The 16,028-nt window shown below is 30.9% G+C and overlaps 2 protein-coding genes across 3 annotated transcripts; one reads left to right on the top strand and one right to left on the bottom strand.

Annotated features, from left to right (window-relative positions):
* LOC109325736 (fatty acyl-CoA reductase 3-like) lies at positions 3,971-7,552 on the top strand. The gene is made up of 10 exons (XM_019558263.1): positions 3,971-4,149; positions 4,250-4,353; positions 4,765-4,967; positions 5,114-5,214; positions 5,549-5,741; positions 5,929-6,090; positions 6,284-6,365; positions 6,639-6,905; positions 7,002-7,129; positions 7,206-7,552. The coding sequence occupies exons 1-10, from the start codon at positions 4,071-4,073 to the stop codon at positions 7,357-7,359; spliced, it is 1,473 nt and encodes a 490-aa protein (XP_019413808.1). The 5' UTR covers positions 3,971-4,070; the 3' UTR covers positions 7,360-7,552.
* Positions 8,582-9,999, bottom strand: LOC109325737. Of its 2 annotated transcripts, XM_019558265.1 has the most exons (2): positions 9,026-9,998; positions 8,583-8,929 (listed from the first exon to the last, which is right to left on the bottom strand). In XM_019558265.1, the coding sequence occupies exons 1-2, from the start codon at positions 9,768-9,770 to the stop codon at positions 8,808-8,810; spliced, it is 867 nt and encodes a 288-aa protein (XP_019413810.1). In that variant the 5' UTR covers positions 9,771-9,998; the 3' UTR covers positions 8,583-8,807. The 2 variants fall into 2 exon arrangements, with proteins under 2 accessions (XP_019413809.1, XP_019413810.1); XM_019558264.1 differs by having other exon boundaries at positions 8,582-9,999.

Here is a 16,028-nt window from a genome sequence, read left to right as displayed (position 1 = left end):
ATAGATTTTAATGGCAAGCTCTAACAATATTTACTTATGGAATATGAAATATTAAGTTTAACACTGGGAAACTAAATCAAACATTTCCAATGAATTAAAAACAGTAACTCTCAATGTCTTTAGAGCATTAGTTAATATTCCCATACATTTATTTTTAGTGTCATTTTAACTAGTTTTTAAGGAATTTGATTAATGAATATAATTAATAAAATAATGTTTATCTTAGAAATTTAAGTTCACTAGTTTTTGAAGCAGTAAGTACATCATTTTTCACTATAAGATTTTCTCTTTCGCTACTTTAAATAATATATTTATGACACTTATTATGATTCTCATTTTTGTATATATATTCCGAAAACAATAATGTTGGGTTAATTGCTTTATTTAATACAAGTTTGTTACGATGTATGTTTAAAGGCGCTTATTAAGAAATTTTGCCAATATTTTTGGAAATACTAAAATGCAATTAGCCAAAAATGATAATTTATTTATTTTCCTAATAGCAATATTTTTTATTGGAATCTTATCCTATCCTTTGAGCATATTTGTTGTTAAAATTAAGAAAATATAGCAAAACTGCTGACATAATAGACTGGATCCCACCACCTAGTGATGATGTAATTATTGGTGAGCGGTTTTTTCAAGAAGATAGGAGCCTGCACATCTTTTTCTAAGAACAGAAAGATAGGGAATTATGAAGGTCGAAGGGCTCTAACTCTATTAGAAAGGAGAGCACATCTCTCATATAAAATTTTATACCATTTCATATTCTATATATTTGTTATTGATCAGAAAAGTAAAATATAAATTAAATATATATTAACTTTATACTTTTTGATTAAAAAAACATATAAAATATGAAGTAGTATAAATTTTGAGATAAAAGCTCGTTTGGAAATTGGGTGTAGGTTTAATAATTTATTGAGCTTTGTTTTATTCACCTAAAAACTTCTATTGGGAAGTGATAGTATTTATTACTGACTATCAGTTTTTTTTATAATATATTTTTCCTTCTTCAAACTGTGTATTTTTTATTTACAAAGTTAGAATAAACAATGAGTATAAAATATGTACGTAATTAGTAGGAGACATGTGTATTCGCACGGGTGATAATGTGTATAACATGAATTTATTTAATAAGTGCAAAGTAAATTTTAAATTAAAAAGTTAGTGATAATTACATAGATGATGTTTATGTATTTAAATGACAAATTATAGTTGTTGATGAATAATATGGTATAGATCCTCTTATATTAAATAAGAAAATATATTTATAAAGGATATTTTAATAGTTTATATTATAAATGTAAATAAACTATATTTGTAAGAGCATACATTGGCAGGAAAGTATAAATTTAATTAAAAAATTTCAACATAATTTGTTAATAAAAATGATATGGAGGTTACCTCATTAAAGATGTTTTTTATGTATTTTATTGTTGATATATAATTTTTAACGAATGTAATGGTGTTGAACATGTTATATTAAATAATTATTATGAAGAAAAGTTTGAAACACAATGTAAAATAAGTTATAGAATAGGACATTTGAGTAATATATATGATATTTATTTATAGGAATATGACATCCTCACATCTATTTATACATTAGAATATTTATTGGTATAAGTTTAATAATTTTATTATATCGAACATAATGAAAATTTAAAGACATTTACAAAATTCACGTAAAATTTTACTCACAACATATTCATTAATTTAATCAACAATCTTAATGTTGATATAATTGTTACTCTAGATTGCATAAATTGATCATCCTTATAGTGTTGTATGTACAAAGTGTATAATTTTTTTAAGTAAAATAATAATTAAAAATACATTCATTAAAGCACTTACGATAAACGTGTCTATTTTCTTCAACGTGCACCCTTTTTACATTTTTATTTCCAAAATAAAAATAAAAAATTCACTTATAACAATTTTCGTATATAAAACATTGATATACGTTACGCTCCAAAAATATCCATTAAAATCTTTATTAGTCATGTTTTGTTTAAAACATAAGCACTTATGACTTGAAAATAGATAATTGAGATCGATAACATTACACCTATTTTTTATGAAGTTTAACATCAATTTTAATGTCTCACATATAAAACTTATTATTTCAACACACTCTAAATTAGTTAGTAAGGACATATTCACTTACTTTATTAAGCACTCTTGCATTTTTTGTATCTTATTTTCATGATTATTTCATAAGTCAGTAACAAAAATTAATTTATTTTGTAATATAGAAAAGCATCCAAGTTCTACATCTCCTAATACATTGAGAGCTACAACTCAACTTTATCTATAATATCTCACTCATTAATCAATTGAATCTCGAATGGATGTTAAAGTAAACATTAACATAAATAAATATGAATGCAAAATAACATCATCCTACCAATTTACTATCTTTCAAAGGATTGTTTAATTTAAATATATATTAACTTTATATTTTTTAAATAATAAAAAACACATGAAATATATGGAGTGGTATAAATTTTGAAAAAGAAGCTCGGATGGAAATTGGGTGTAGGTTTAATAATTTATTGAGCTTTGTTTTATTCAGCTAAAAACTTCTATTGGAAAGTGATAGTATTTATTACTGACTATCAGTTTTTTTTATAATATATTTTTCCTTCTTCAAACTGTGTATTTTTTATTTACAAAGTTAGAATAAACAATGAGTATAAAATATCTATGTAACTCATGTTGGATCACGCTCTCAGGAACCGTAGGAACTATTTCCACTACCATTTTTTTTTATCGGCATTTCCACTACCATTTTATATCATAAAAATTAAAGTATTCAGGTACATAACAAATATTTATATCTTAAATAAATATTTTATTATATATTATCTGTTTTCTAATATTTCATTATATATTCTCTTTGAAATTATCAAAATTTAAGTTACCATGGAAAATTTTAAAAATACAAAAGCATATACTATATAAACATTGCATTAGCTAGAAATATCTAGGTGCTTAAAATTTTAACTTTTTAAGAATAAATAGACAATCAAATTTGAAGTAAGTTTCTTTATTTCGTATCATTAATATCTTTACGAGGAAGAATCTTACCCAAGTTAACTAAGACAAAGTATTAAATTTATAAATGCATTTATGCAATTATTTTTCTAACTATCAACTGCGGAATATTTATTGTGTTATCCTCATGTCCCCTACTTATGTCGAGATTCAGAGTGAGGCGTCAACAATACTGCATGAAAACGTGTTAACTTTAATATTTTGCAGATATGTTGCACCAACTTAAAGCTTCTTAGGCTCAACCAATAGTTGGTAGATGTTGGTGCTGTATTTACGTTGAATTCTGTGGCACATGCACCTATATTTTGATTCCAACTCCTATGAAATAATGGATAATGGACAGTTGGATTATAATACAAAAATTTTCCTTCTTATTTGTAAAGTTACTTATTAAAAGATAATTTAAAATCAAGATTATTAGATATTTTTTGTACCACTTATCATTATTTTGGTAGAGAGACTTTCCGGTACTATAATATGGAACAAGATCCTCCGTCCCAAAAACTTTCCGTTTCAATGTCTCAAGCCAATGATATCCAATCAAATCACATAAAAATGTTATTTTATATTTTTCTTAATTTTATTTTTACATATGTGTCAAATTTCCATTAGATTGGGACACAATGGGACACAAAAACGTGGGACAGCTGATACCCATTCCTATAATATATGTTGTCCTATATTTTGAGTTCCACAATTGGATGGATTGGTCTGCATGTGCCAATTATGGGACGGCCCTAAGAACATGCTATGTGGACTTGGAACTTAAGTTTGACTTTTACACAGTTCACAAACACGACCACATAAGTTAGGACCTCATGCATGTAGATGTCATAACTCATACATAGGCAATTGCATTCTCATTCTATCAACCTTTGCTCTATATAAGGTATTGCCAATTGAGGCATAACATTTCACTCACATCTAAGTTGTTTTTTCTCGTTTTATGTGAAGATCTACTTCGTTATATTTTATATCTATCTTCGCATACTTCAATTACTTTTCCTCCAATGGAATTGGAAAGCATCACACAATTCCTTCATGACAAGAATGTTTTGGTCGTTGGTGCCACTGGCTTCCTTGCCAAAAGTACTTCTCTCTTTCTCTCCAAAGCTTATAACTTATTTTGCTTGGACCAAGGTATATTTATTAGTGATATTGTGCTTACTTTTGTATGGTTGATTTGTAGTTTTTGTGGAGAAGGTACTGAGAGTGCAACCAAATGTGAAGAAACTTTATCTCCTTTTGAGAGCCAAAGATGCTGAATCTGCCACACGACGATTGCAAAATGAGGTGAATGACAAATTTTATAGAACCATTTGTGCACCCACTTTGCACATCTAACAACGCATAAAAAAAGTTTATTTATGATAATAAAATATATCCTTAATATAACTTATTTTTTTATATCTATTTATTGGTTGACATGTGTCTTATTTCTCTTCTCCTAGAAGTTTTCATTTAAAATATTTTATAAAAAGAAAAAATAATACACATATTAAATAATCAGTGAATTTTAAAAGATAAGTTATCTTCTGGTATAATGAAACACTTTATTTTCATATTTTATACATATGTTTTTTTATTTTGGAGTGTAAAAAACATTTCGCTTGTTCTTGTTCTGTAACTAATAATTTCATGTAGAGTAAATCAGTTTGTTGTTCATACATGCTATACATTGATTATTATATTTTTTAAATGTAGATTGTACGAAAGGATTTATTTAGATTGTTGAAGGAAAATCATGGTGCAAAATTCAATTCCTTTATCTCAAATAAGTTAACTTTAGTGCCCGGGGACATTTCACAAGAGGACTTGAATTTGAAGGACTCCGTTCTACAAGAAGAGATTTACAATGAAATTGATGTTATAGTTAATTTAGCAGCAACAACTAACTTTGATGAAAGGTACATAATCGGATCATATACTTAGAACCGTATACATGTGTATGTTTCATTACAAAATTATTTAATCGTTTATTTCTGTATAGTTAAAATTTAAGATGTTTTTATACATATATATACTCTTTAATAACTCGTGGTATCAAATGCAGATACGATGTTGCATTGGGTATAAATACATTTGGAACTAAGCATGTCTTTAGCTTTGCCAAAAAATGCGTTAAACTGAAGGTGCTTGTCCACGTGTCAACAGGTTAGTTAAATCTCGAGCACCCTATAAAGAAGGTTGAAACTTTTTGAAAAATGAAATTGAAACTATGGGAAGAAACTTTTGAAAAAAGAAAGCTACTACATATTATATCCCAACCAGATATAATATCATGTTTTTTATGTTGTTTAATTTTGTCAAATGGCTCTAATTGAATCAACTAATTACACAATTACAATTTTTATCTAAAAAAATTCACAACTATAAGTTGCAACATTAAGGCTATAATTTAGTTGTGCCAAATAAAATCTTAATACAGTCACTATATAATCTATATGTCTTGTAACTAATCAATATGAATAATGAAATATGGGTTCAGCATATGTATGTGGTGAGAGAGGAGGACTCATAGTAGAAGATCCTACCGAACTTGGTGTGTCACTAAATGGAGTTCCCGGACTAGACATTGATGTGGAAAAGAAAGTGGTGCAAGAGAAGTTGAAACAGCTTCAAGATGAGGGAGCCACAGAAGATGAAATTAAAATGTCCATGAAGGACTTGGGCATGCAAAGGTTAGAAATATTTTCCTCGGATTTAATTTCTTAATATATTCATATCTCCGAAATTAATGGGAGTACATCTTCTATTCCAAGATATGTACATATTATCTAGTCTTAACTGAAGTATTATTTTTCATTGATCTTTAGTAGCTTATGATAGCTCTCTAATATGTTTGGTTTAATGTGAATAAATTATCAGAGCAAGTATATATGGATGGCCAAACACATACGTTTTTACAAAGGCAATGGGAGAAATGCTTGTGGGAACTATGAAGGAAAATATGTCAGTTGTTATTGTGCGTCCTACAATAGTTACAAGCACCTATAGAGAACCATTCCCTGGCTGGGTTGAAGGTGTAAGGTAAATCACTTAGAAAAAATCCTTCACTATATTTTTCTTTTAATATGTTCATGTTATTGCCTTGTGTTACAATAATTTAACGGTTCATTTTAAAATTATCCATTACTTTATGTTCCATTAATCTGCTTTCCAAGACAATGGCAAATGTAAGCATATGTAACACATGTTTTTCTTATGTTGGGAATTGTTGCAGAACCATAGACAGTATCATTGTTGCTTATGGTAAAGGAAAATTAGCATGCTTCCTTGCGGATCTAAATGCAGTATTTGATGTGGTACGTGACTCTATAAATTGAAGCCTTTGATTTCCTTATGTTTTATATATAACCACGGATATCCCTTCACCCTTTGGTAAGAAACCAATCACTTTTGGGTGCATGACTGTACATTCCAACAAGTATTGTTTCAAAGAAACCAATCGAACATTTAACATTTTGGTACTAGGATAAAGTGTAGTCTTACACCGCTAAACAAACGTCTTGTTAACTATACTACTAATCAATTAATCTAAGTTCATCTTCTAAATCAAACTTTTTCTATTGAAACAGATACCAGCTGACATGGTAGTGAATGCAATGCTTGCTGCTATGGTGGCTCATGCTAATCACCCTAGTGACACAATATATCAAGTGGGTTCCTCTGTTTCAAATCCAATCAGATACCTCAATCTCCAAGACTATACCTACAGATATTTCATTGCAAAACCATGTCTTGACAAGGAAGGAATGCCTATCAAAGTTCGCAAAGTTACAGTGTTGGGTAACATGGCTAGCTTCCAAAGATATATGTACATTCGTTACTTGCTCCCATTAAAGGTTATTTGAATAACTATAATCCTTACTTAGTATTAACTAGTTCATATTTTTTTTAATATAAGCAGAAAGTGCTTACTTGGTTTTGCATTTGATTAGGGGCTAGAGCTAGCAAATGCAGCATTTTGCCAATATTTTCAGGGAACATATCTTGATATCAGCAGAAAGATCAATATTGTGATGCGGTTGGTTGAACTTTACAGGCCTTACATTTTCTTCAATGGAATGTAAGTAACAAAGATGAGATACTAAATTAACATGTTTTGTTATTAGTTAACTGAGACAAGCTTGTTTTTTGCACAGATTTGATACTATGAACACAGAAAAGTTGCAGATAGCAGCAAGACAAGGTGGAACAGAGATGGATTTGTTTTACTTTGACCCAAAAATTATTGATTGGGAGGACTACTTTTTGAATATTCACATTCCTGGTATTGTCAAATATGTCTTCAAGTGATACCTGCTCTCGAATCTGAATTGGAAATTCTAGCATGTAGCTTTTGTCTTTGGAAAGTTGAATTTCCACCGAGTTAAATTTATTATAGCGATATTATAGATTGGTGTGTTACTAATTTATGAATTTATAATTTATATATGTATGGCAAGTGCTTCAAACATTTATGAAGAAATTGAAATATTTATATAATTTACTCTTGGTCTTGTAAAAGTCATTTTGGTTTTTCTTTGTGATGCCAGAAATGTAAACCAAACGAGTACTAATGTTTAATTCGACTAATTGCTAACTCTTATTCACAAATTATTACTTGCATTATTATACAATTTGTTGAACCTAAGTTTAATATATAACAGCTTTGATTTGATGCAGCTGTGCCACTTACAATGTTTTATGTACTACTAAGGATATCACCTCACTTTATGGGTAAGGAATTAATACATTTCCGGATATATATCTCTTTCAACAAATGTTATTCTCATACCAATGTCTTTTTGGAATCTAGTGAGGTCTTATACCAATACCAATGTTTTTATAATAGTAATAATCATAAAATTATACATATCAGAGAGTCATAAACACATGCCATGGCATCTAAGAACAGAGTAATAGACCATCACAGACATTATCAAATGTTCGACCAAGCCAGTAAAGAAAAATGATTATTTAAAATGTTGAAGCTTGGTATAAAAGATATTGATACTAAAGTGACCAACCAACCATACCTTATATTTTCCCACTAAAGTTAATTAATGATTAAATGCTATGTAAACTCCTAAAGGCTTGATTATATTTAAAACTGATATGTGAAGCAAATGGTAATAAAGCATACCGTGTCTATTTGCCTTCATTAGTGGATGGTTATCATTTAAGAAACGTTTTCTTAAAAGAAACATTACAGTTATAGATATAATTGTTAACGGGAAAAGTAGTGAAAACATTGTTCATTCATGTTCATAATATTCTCAACTTCATGGCCAACATCCCTAGCAATCAAAATCTTCAATTGCCCTTTTAGCAAGTTTTCGTTGATATCAGTGTGAGTTCTCATGATACCTAAAGCTAGTTTATGCACTATATTTTTCTTGATAAGATCCTTGAACAGAAATAATCAAAATAAAAACTTACATAGACTATTTGGATATATTATTTTTCCTATGACTACATGCTCATGTTTGGTAGAAATCAAATTGCACACACATCATAATTTTAAAAACAAACACACTCAGAAACAGAAGAGTAACTAGCTATTTTTTCAGTCAGAAGTTATAACTCAAATTTCTATAAGTCCTAAATCATTGTTTTCTTCTTCTTTCCCATGACTAAAAAATATAGAATGAGTATGTATCCTTCCACTACAAAAGAAGAAGAAAAGATGAAGCAATTTCAAATAAAAAAAGCTAAACAGACAAGAAAAAATGATGTTAAAAATTAAGATAAATGAGTTTCCCTTATGAACTCTTACATGCATAAATCAACAAGGAGAATTCAACTCTGTCTTTATCTTTATGTGCAGTTTTCTCCTCTAACCACAATCTGCTATCCAAACCACTCCTAGTTCTGAACATGAACACTGCATACCCAGAAGAAGAAACAGTGTTGAAGAACCAATCATGAACATCCCAAAGCAAATCAACAAGTAACCCATCAACAAAAATTGTTTGATTACCCCTAAAATTCCACTGAAGCCTCTTCACACGAATCACAGTCTTCTTATCAATGCAAACAGATAGAACTGGTAATGTTGATGTTGATGATGAGTTTATTAACCCTCCTTCATTCTCAACACTGCACCTTATCATCACATCATGTAATGTTCCTGTGTCACAGAATTGTGCCTTGGTTATGTAAAGTGTATTACCTGAACAATGTTCTCTTCTTGATAAAAGAGAAACTTTTGCAATATGTGTGGTGCTGGTTTTAATCTTCTTGAAAAATGCTTCTTCATTTGTGTTATCACCAATAACAAGTCCTACTTCTGAATTAACCATAACCACTACATAAAACCCTTCAACAGGTTCAGGACCAGAATCATATTTTGCATTTGATAGGTCCCAGAAAACTTCAACTTTTGACTCATCACATAACTCAATCAATTTGCTACCTTTTTTCTTCCTGAAAAACCTTGAATTTGTGTTGAGTCTAAAGGGTGGTGCAGAAACTGAAGCTGATGGGTCATTACTATGATTACCAAAGCTTATGCTGAGTCCTTGGTTGGAGTGGCTTTTACACCAAGTTACAGTGATCAAAATTTGTTTGAGGGTGGAGAGGACTATTTTGTAGACATTGGAAACTGAATTTTGTGTTGAAGGTGCAAGGTTTGGAGAAATGCAAGCGTTTTTTGAATAGCTAGAACATGAGGAATGATACACATTTACTGAGTTCTCGCTGAAACAAGAAACTATATCTCTCATTTTATTTTATTTTGCATAGAAATTGTTGCAGATGACAAAGATCAGAACTTTATCGATAAACTGGTAATGGGTCCTTTTCGTTTTTGGGATTGTATCAAGAAATCTCGAACTATATGAACCATGGAGATTTTTTGAGGTTGCATTTTCAAGTGTCTTGGTTTTCTGAAGGGGGAAACTCAGAGGAAGGTAGATCCTAAATAACGAGGGTGAGGCAATGAAGAAGGATACTCTCCATTAGAAAAAGTAACTGATTATTTTTCTCATATTTTTAATAGCAAAAACATAATTTCATGATAAACTACAGGATAAAAACATTATTATATGTTAGTGTCTATTGTGTGACACTTATATCTTGGAGAGGATCCTTCCTCCTAGGCAATCTGGTTTTCTGACAGGTAAATAACATGCCACTCTCTTTCTAATCTTATAATATATAGTGTATTATTATACATAAAGGAAAATATTAGAAGATTGAGGCAGAGACCATAGTGGTGTGACTTTTTTAATCTTTTGCCATATAATATATTATGAAAGGAAAAAAGATACCAAAGAAAAGGATTACCAAAAAGTTGATCTTCTCCTATTTGATCACTATTTGTGGCACGTTTATGTTTTTCATTTCCCTTTTAATTTGTGTATCTTTGGTTTGGTGATGATTACGATTAAGTAGAAAATGTTATATGCAAGTTATTAGGTGCATGAGTTAGTGGTCACGGTTTGTTCCACATTGTGAAAAAGGAGATAACAAATTAAAAAATAAAAAAGAATTCCCTTTATTTCTCAACTTTTCTTTCTTCTTTTCTTAATCTTAATGTTTTTCTTTTTCGGAAGTTTCCTTTGACAATTATTAAGAGTAAAGTCTGCCTGCATTAATTCCTTTTATTAAGCATTTATAAGCGTTTATTAATTTCATAAAGTTTATATTTCATTGGATTCCTCTACTAGTTGTCCCAGTGTGATTCAAACTCTTTATCTTTTCTATGTGAGTCTCACAAACATCCATTCAACCATATATTTCTATAGAGAATATATTCTCTCTTATATTTTATTTCATATATCACGAGTTGTGATATATCAGAAAAATAATTAATAATTACATTTTTAACTTAAATATATTTTTTTTAACTAATCATAACTCATAATATATGAAGTGATATATACTGTGTGACAAAAAATCAGCTCCTATAAAGTTTGGTAAACAAAATTGAAGAAACTTCAAAGAGATACTAAGGTACATATGCTAAATTTATCACCCATCAACCTGAATCAAACTAAAAAATTTGGTAGAGATTTGAGGGCTTTTTAATTTTCTTTCTTAAAGTAGGGTGTTCCTTACCTTGGGGGGCCATTATATTGAAGAAAATGTGTTGGGCTAAACATGCAGTTCCTTTTTCTTTCATTCGGGTGCCAAATATTTTTTGCCATTCTTGTAATAATAACCAACAAAATGAAAACTGGTGTGGGGAAGGCATGAATAGTGACATTAAGTGTTGGCCCACAAAATAAGTTTACGCTATTGACTCACTAAGTATTAAGAGCATCTCAACGAAATCACACTTTGTCCTTGAGTGGTCTAGAAGCATTCTTTTATAATCATTTATATTTCTCAACAAATGAATCAATTTTCTAAAATATGTTTTCCAAATTTTCATCACTAAACCTCAACTTTTGCCTATAATTGAATCACACAAACTGCAAAAAAATATCTTCCATAAAATGGGGCTTTTCACCATTAGAAAACGGGGCATAACATTATAATAGCTAGAGAATCTAATGACTTTAGTCTAATTAGTTATCCCCATCTATTGGCTTACAAAAATAATAAAATTCAGAATAAGCTATTTAATGTCATTTTAGTGGAGTGTGACTATTTTAATTGCTTCTGGGATCTACTTGTTACATCCTTTAATACAAATTATCATTGGTTGCAGCTGGGAAAGACAAGAATTATTGAAGCTTTGATCAACAGATACAATTTCCATATCCACCCTCTGTCCCTAATTCACTTTAAGAGTAGTTTTCTCCAACCAAACCAGAACATCATTAATTTGTGAAGTTTGTAATAGTGACATGAATGAAAGTTGCATCAAAAGGTTTGAGAGAGAGAAAGAAAGGGGACAGTTGTTAGAACAGCTTAGCATGATTTCGTTCCAGGCTCAACAAAAGTAATAAGAATTTGTTATCTTAAAGCATGTCCAAAATTTGTCTCATACCAATAAAAACAAGATATGTCAATTAAAAAATATTAAATATTCACTATTTGTTTTATTTCTTATCACTAGTAACATTCTTTTAAAACATGTTTTGATATAACATGATTTCAAATGAAGTACAATTCAAAAAAACAAGAAAAACAATCTTCCAAAAGCCTTGCCTAAAAAGAACATCTTGGTGTAATATATTTTGTGATTAAATTACGTAATGAGATAGAACAAGAATTATAATGAGGAATCTGTCACAGAACACATGAAACAACTCACATGCAAGGGGCATCATTGCTTTCACTCGTTGAGGTACAACTGTTAGGGTATCTTGTTTAGGGTAATGGACCCCAGATGGTCTTGGTCCTAGGGCATGCATACTCCAGTTTCCTCATTATGAATCAATATTCAAGCTTGCTTATGCTAAACGACACCATTGCTTAAATTTGCAAAAAGTGTAATAAATAAAAAATTATAGTGGACCAATGCCCATTGATAAAATTTGCAAAAAGTTTGATTTTTCTTAAGCAATTATAGTCTTGTGAATAATAAAAAATAAACACTGTAATAACAACTTTGCCCCACATAATTTTTTTAATTGGACTACTTATTTGAGTTTCATGCAATATGTATGGATCATCTCCATTAGTGGAGGGATAATCCAATAATGAAATATGAAATTATAATATGCTTGTTGATTTATAATTATTTTATTTAAAAAAAAAATAAATTCTACACTGTTTTAAATTTTTTCGAACAACACATGTCATGATGTTATCAGTATTAGATCCCTCTAGTACCTCAGAAGATCTGGATTACGATGCAAGTGCCTTAGATGAAAAAGATTAGAGAGAGGGAAAAGGCTGAGGAGGTTGTGCCCATATGCACAAGAATTTTATTCAGTATTTCTTTAGAGAGGAAAAAGGACAAATATAAAATGTGAATGCATGCTTCATGTGAATTTCCTGAGTTATAAAGAAGGCATGCTAACTTTTCTTTTCATGGACAGTTCTAACTTTAAACTTTCCCTAACAAAGTAGAATATAAAACAAATTCCTTGCAAAATTATATGTCACTCTCAACAAATTCCTAGATAGTTAATTACTGAGTGCACTGTAAATGCAAATAGAATTAATAACATGAGCATATTCATCTTGTACGCTTTGCTTTCACTTCAGTTGCTAAGTATTCCTCTGCATTTTTTGTGTCGTTAACTAGTAGGCCATATAGATAGCTTATATCTCCTTATCTTAAACCTCTACTTTTGTAAAGTTCATGGTAGTTGCTAGTTATACAGAGTAGAGATCCATTGCAGGGACTAATGAATCAAATCTACCCATTAATCATTAACTAATTATAATCCACTCGTGATGTGTCACAAACTTGTACCATTGTAAAACAATTGTATGTGACACAAATCATTTTAAACTTACAGATCAAGGGGGTTTATTCAAGTGTGAAGTCTCACATTGAATATGCGGGGAGCATTGAAAAAGTTTATAAATGAAAAAAGACTTATGAAACTAATGTCTTAAAGCTTTGGTTCAAAACGTGGTGTCTCACTTGTAGCTCTTCACTCCTCCCATACTCCAGTAACAATGGAACTCTTCGATGGTTGGAGGCTCCCAGGTTGCAGCCACTCAATAAGATATAAATGCTTGGTTGTTGTTGTTCTAGATAATTCAATTCTAGTGACTCAACTAAGGAGTTGGATCCCTTGTTTTCTTTCTCTTTTGATTCTAAACACCAGTTACAATAACATTCTCTGAGGATGATGATGTATACAACTAAATAGAACGTGAGGGTGACAATTCAAAAGGGCATGCAAAACGAAATCCAACTGAAAGGAAAATTTTGTGTCTTGCACTCTTGGCCTTTATGTAATACCAAGAATTTCTCTCGAACCAAAATGCCTATGGGGGGCATCTTTTACTGACAAAGTAGAACAAATTCCATTTAAATGTTCTTAACTTGATGAAACTTGAAGCAAGCATGTTACCTATTAGTGGGACTACTAGGAATTTATAGACCAATTGGACCAATCATCATGCTCATGAATTTGTGTCTCTTTTCTCTCTCAACTTTTTTATCATGGTCCTTTGGAGGATTTAAACTTCAAACCTTGTTATCATTGGAACTGTTTCTTTTGTGTGAATACATATAGCTTTTAAATTTAGTTTGTCCCAATATTTAGAACTGTCTTACAAATCATAACAGGAAAAAGCTTTTCCTGGAATATTACACTGAATAATCCAATTATGGGTTTGATTTAACATTTATGGTTGATACTCATGGACTGAACTATCCTAGATTATTAATATTTTAAGTGACTTGGACTTTAGGGACTACATATTCATTTAAATGAACTAGGGTTTTAAATATGGTATTCAATGATATGGGTTTATGCTTCACTGCAACTAAGGACCACATTCTTTTATAGAGGTATTAGTGTAGTTCATTTTAACTATTTTGTAACTGTTTTAGTTAAAATGTATCTGACTTCTTTTACTCCTTCAATGATTCTGGTCCATCTTTATGACCAGATTCATTATCAGTTAGTTTTCTGGTTTGCTATAAGTAAAGAGCTATTGCTCCTTTTATATTTACCTTTTCAGAATATCAAATAAAGAAAAGGATAATATTCTCTCTCTCTTGCATTTTCTCTTTTCTCCTTCTCTCTATGTTTCTCTCTCTTTCTCACGAGAACACCTTCTTCTTCTCCATTCTTCACGGTTCTCACTTCCCTCTCTTCTTCTCTCATTCTCAAATCATAATATGGTATCATGAGCTTATAGATCCGAAATCACCATGGATTTTTTGTCGGAGTCAACACCACCGTCTCTCTCTCCTCGCCCTACCACCGCTGTTCCTCCATCAACAGTGACATTTTCTCAGGTAATTTCTGCCAAGCTCTCCGAGAAGAATTATTTCATATGGAAGCAACAAGTTGAAGCAGTTCTTGCTTCACATCGGTTGGAAATGTATGTTGTTAATCCTCAAGTTCCTCTATGATTTCTTTCTGAAGAAGACCGTGAGTTTGGGCAAATAAATCCAGCCTTTCTTCAATGGGAGGAGCAAGACCAACAACTTGTTTCGTGGCTCCTCTAGTCTCTATCAGAATCGGTTCAATCCCGTGTCTTAGGGCTCCGATACGCGTGGCAGATTTGGGATGAGATTCATACATTTTTTTGACTCTTTGATCCATGCTCGTGGTCAACTTCTTCTCTCAGAGCTTCGCACCATCAAGAAAGGAACTCAGACCGTGACTGAGTTTGTGTCTCGGGTTAAAGCACTGATTCACTCCCTAGCTGCTGTTAGTGAGGTCATTTCGGGCCGTGAACAAGTTCACTTAATTCTTGAAGGCCTTCCCTCCAAATATGAGTCATTTGTCACCTCAATCAACAATAGAGCATAGGTATGTACGTTTATTCAACTTGAATCTTTGTTAATGGCTCATGAGACTTATCTTGTGCATATTTATCCTGTAACACCGTGAATTTTACGATTTTGAATTATAAGATTTTATTAATATTTTTATTAATTATATATTCGAAAATGAATTTCTGGGAATTTTCGGTAAAGAATTAGACAAAACTCTAGTTGAGTTTTAGTCTTGTAATTTTATTTCCTATTTTGTGGTAAAATTTGGTAATTTTCGGAGACAGTCGGTTCTGAACCACTGTCGGGGCCGAAATCCACACCGTACGGCTCAAAAAGTGGTTTTTGAGTTCCGTAACTCGGAATCGAATTCCGATCGCACCGTTGGCTTCGTAATTTCATTTCAAGTCAATATAGATCCTGAATACACTCATACCTATTTTATAAATATTTTTCACTCGGAATGCCGAAATCCGAAATTCTAATCGGATATTACGATCGAGCGATTTATAATATCCTATCGGGTATTAGCCGATAATATTCGATCATGTTTATCGCACGTGTCGGCGAAGTAGTCGTTTCACATTGGGATGCGAGATTTGCCTTTCCATAAAGCAAACCTCACATCAACCACCCTAATGTCATAGGAAATCATCATTAGCCACCCTAGGAGATTTTT

This window comes from Lupinus angustifolius, chromosome LG13, assembly GCF_001865875.1.
Source record: "Lupinus angustifolius cultivar Tanjil chromosome LG13, LupAngTanjil_v1.0, whole genome shotgun sequence".
In the NCBI taxonomy this organism is placed as follows: Eukaryota; Viridiplantae; Streptophyta; class Magnoliopsida; order Fabales; family Fabaceae; genus Lupinus; species Lupinus angustifolius.
Note: the sequence above shows the minus strand (reverse complement) of the source record. Positions and strands in the feature narration are given on the sequence as shown.

Excerpts from the sequence above, each read along its gene's own strand:
- LOC109325737 (XM_019558264.1), bottom strand. The coding sequence starts at position 9,770 with ATGAGAGATATAGTTTCTTGTTTCAGCGAGAACTCAGTAAATGTGTAT.
- LOC109325736 (XM_019558263.1), top strand. The coding sequence starts at position 4,071 with ATGGAATTGGAAAGCATCACACAATTCCTTCATGACAAGAATGTTTTG. Across the intron at positions 4,150-4,249 it reads CACTGGCTTCCTTGCCAAAA|TTTTTGTGGAGAAGGTACTG; the intron begins GTACTTCTCTCT and ends GTTGATTTGTAG. Across the intron at positions 4,354-4,764 it reads CACGACGATTGCAAAATGAG|ATTGTACGAAAGGATTTATT; the intron begins GTGAATGACAAA and ends TTTTAAATGTAG.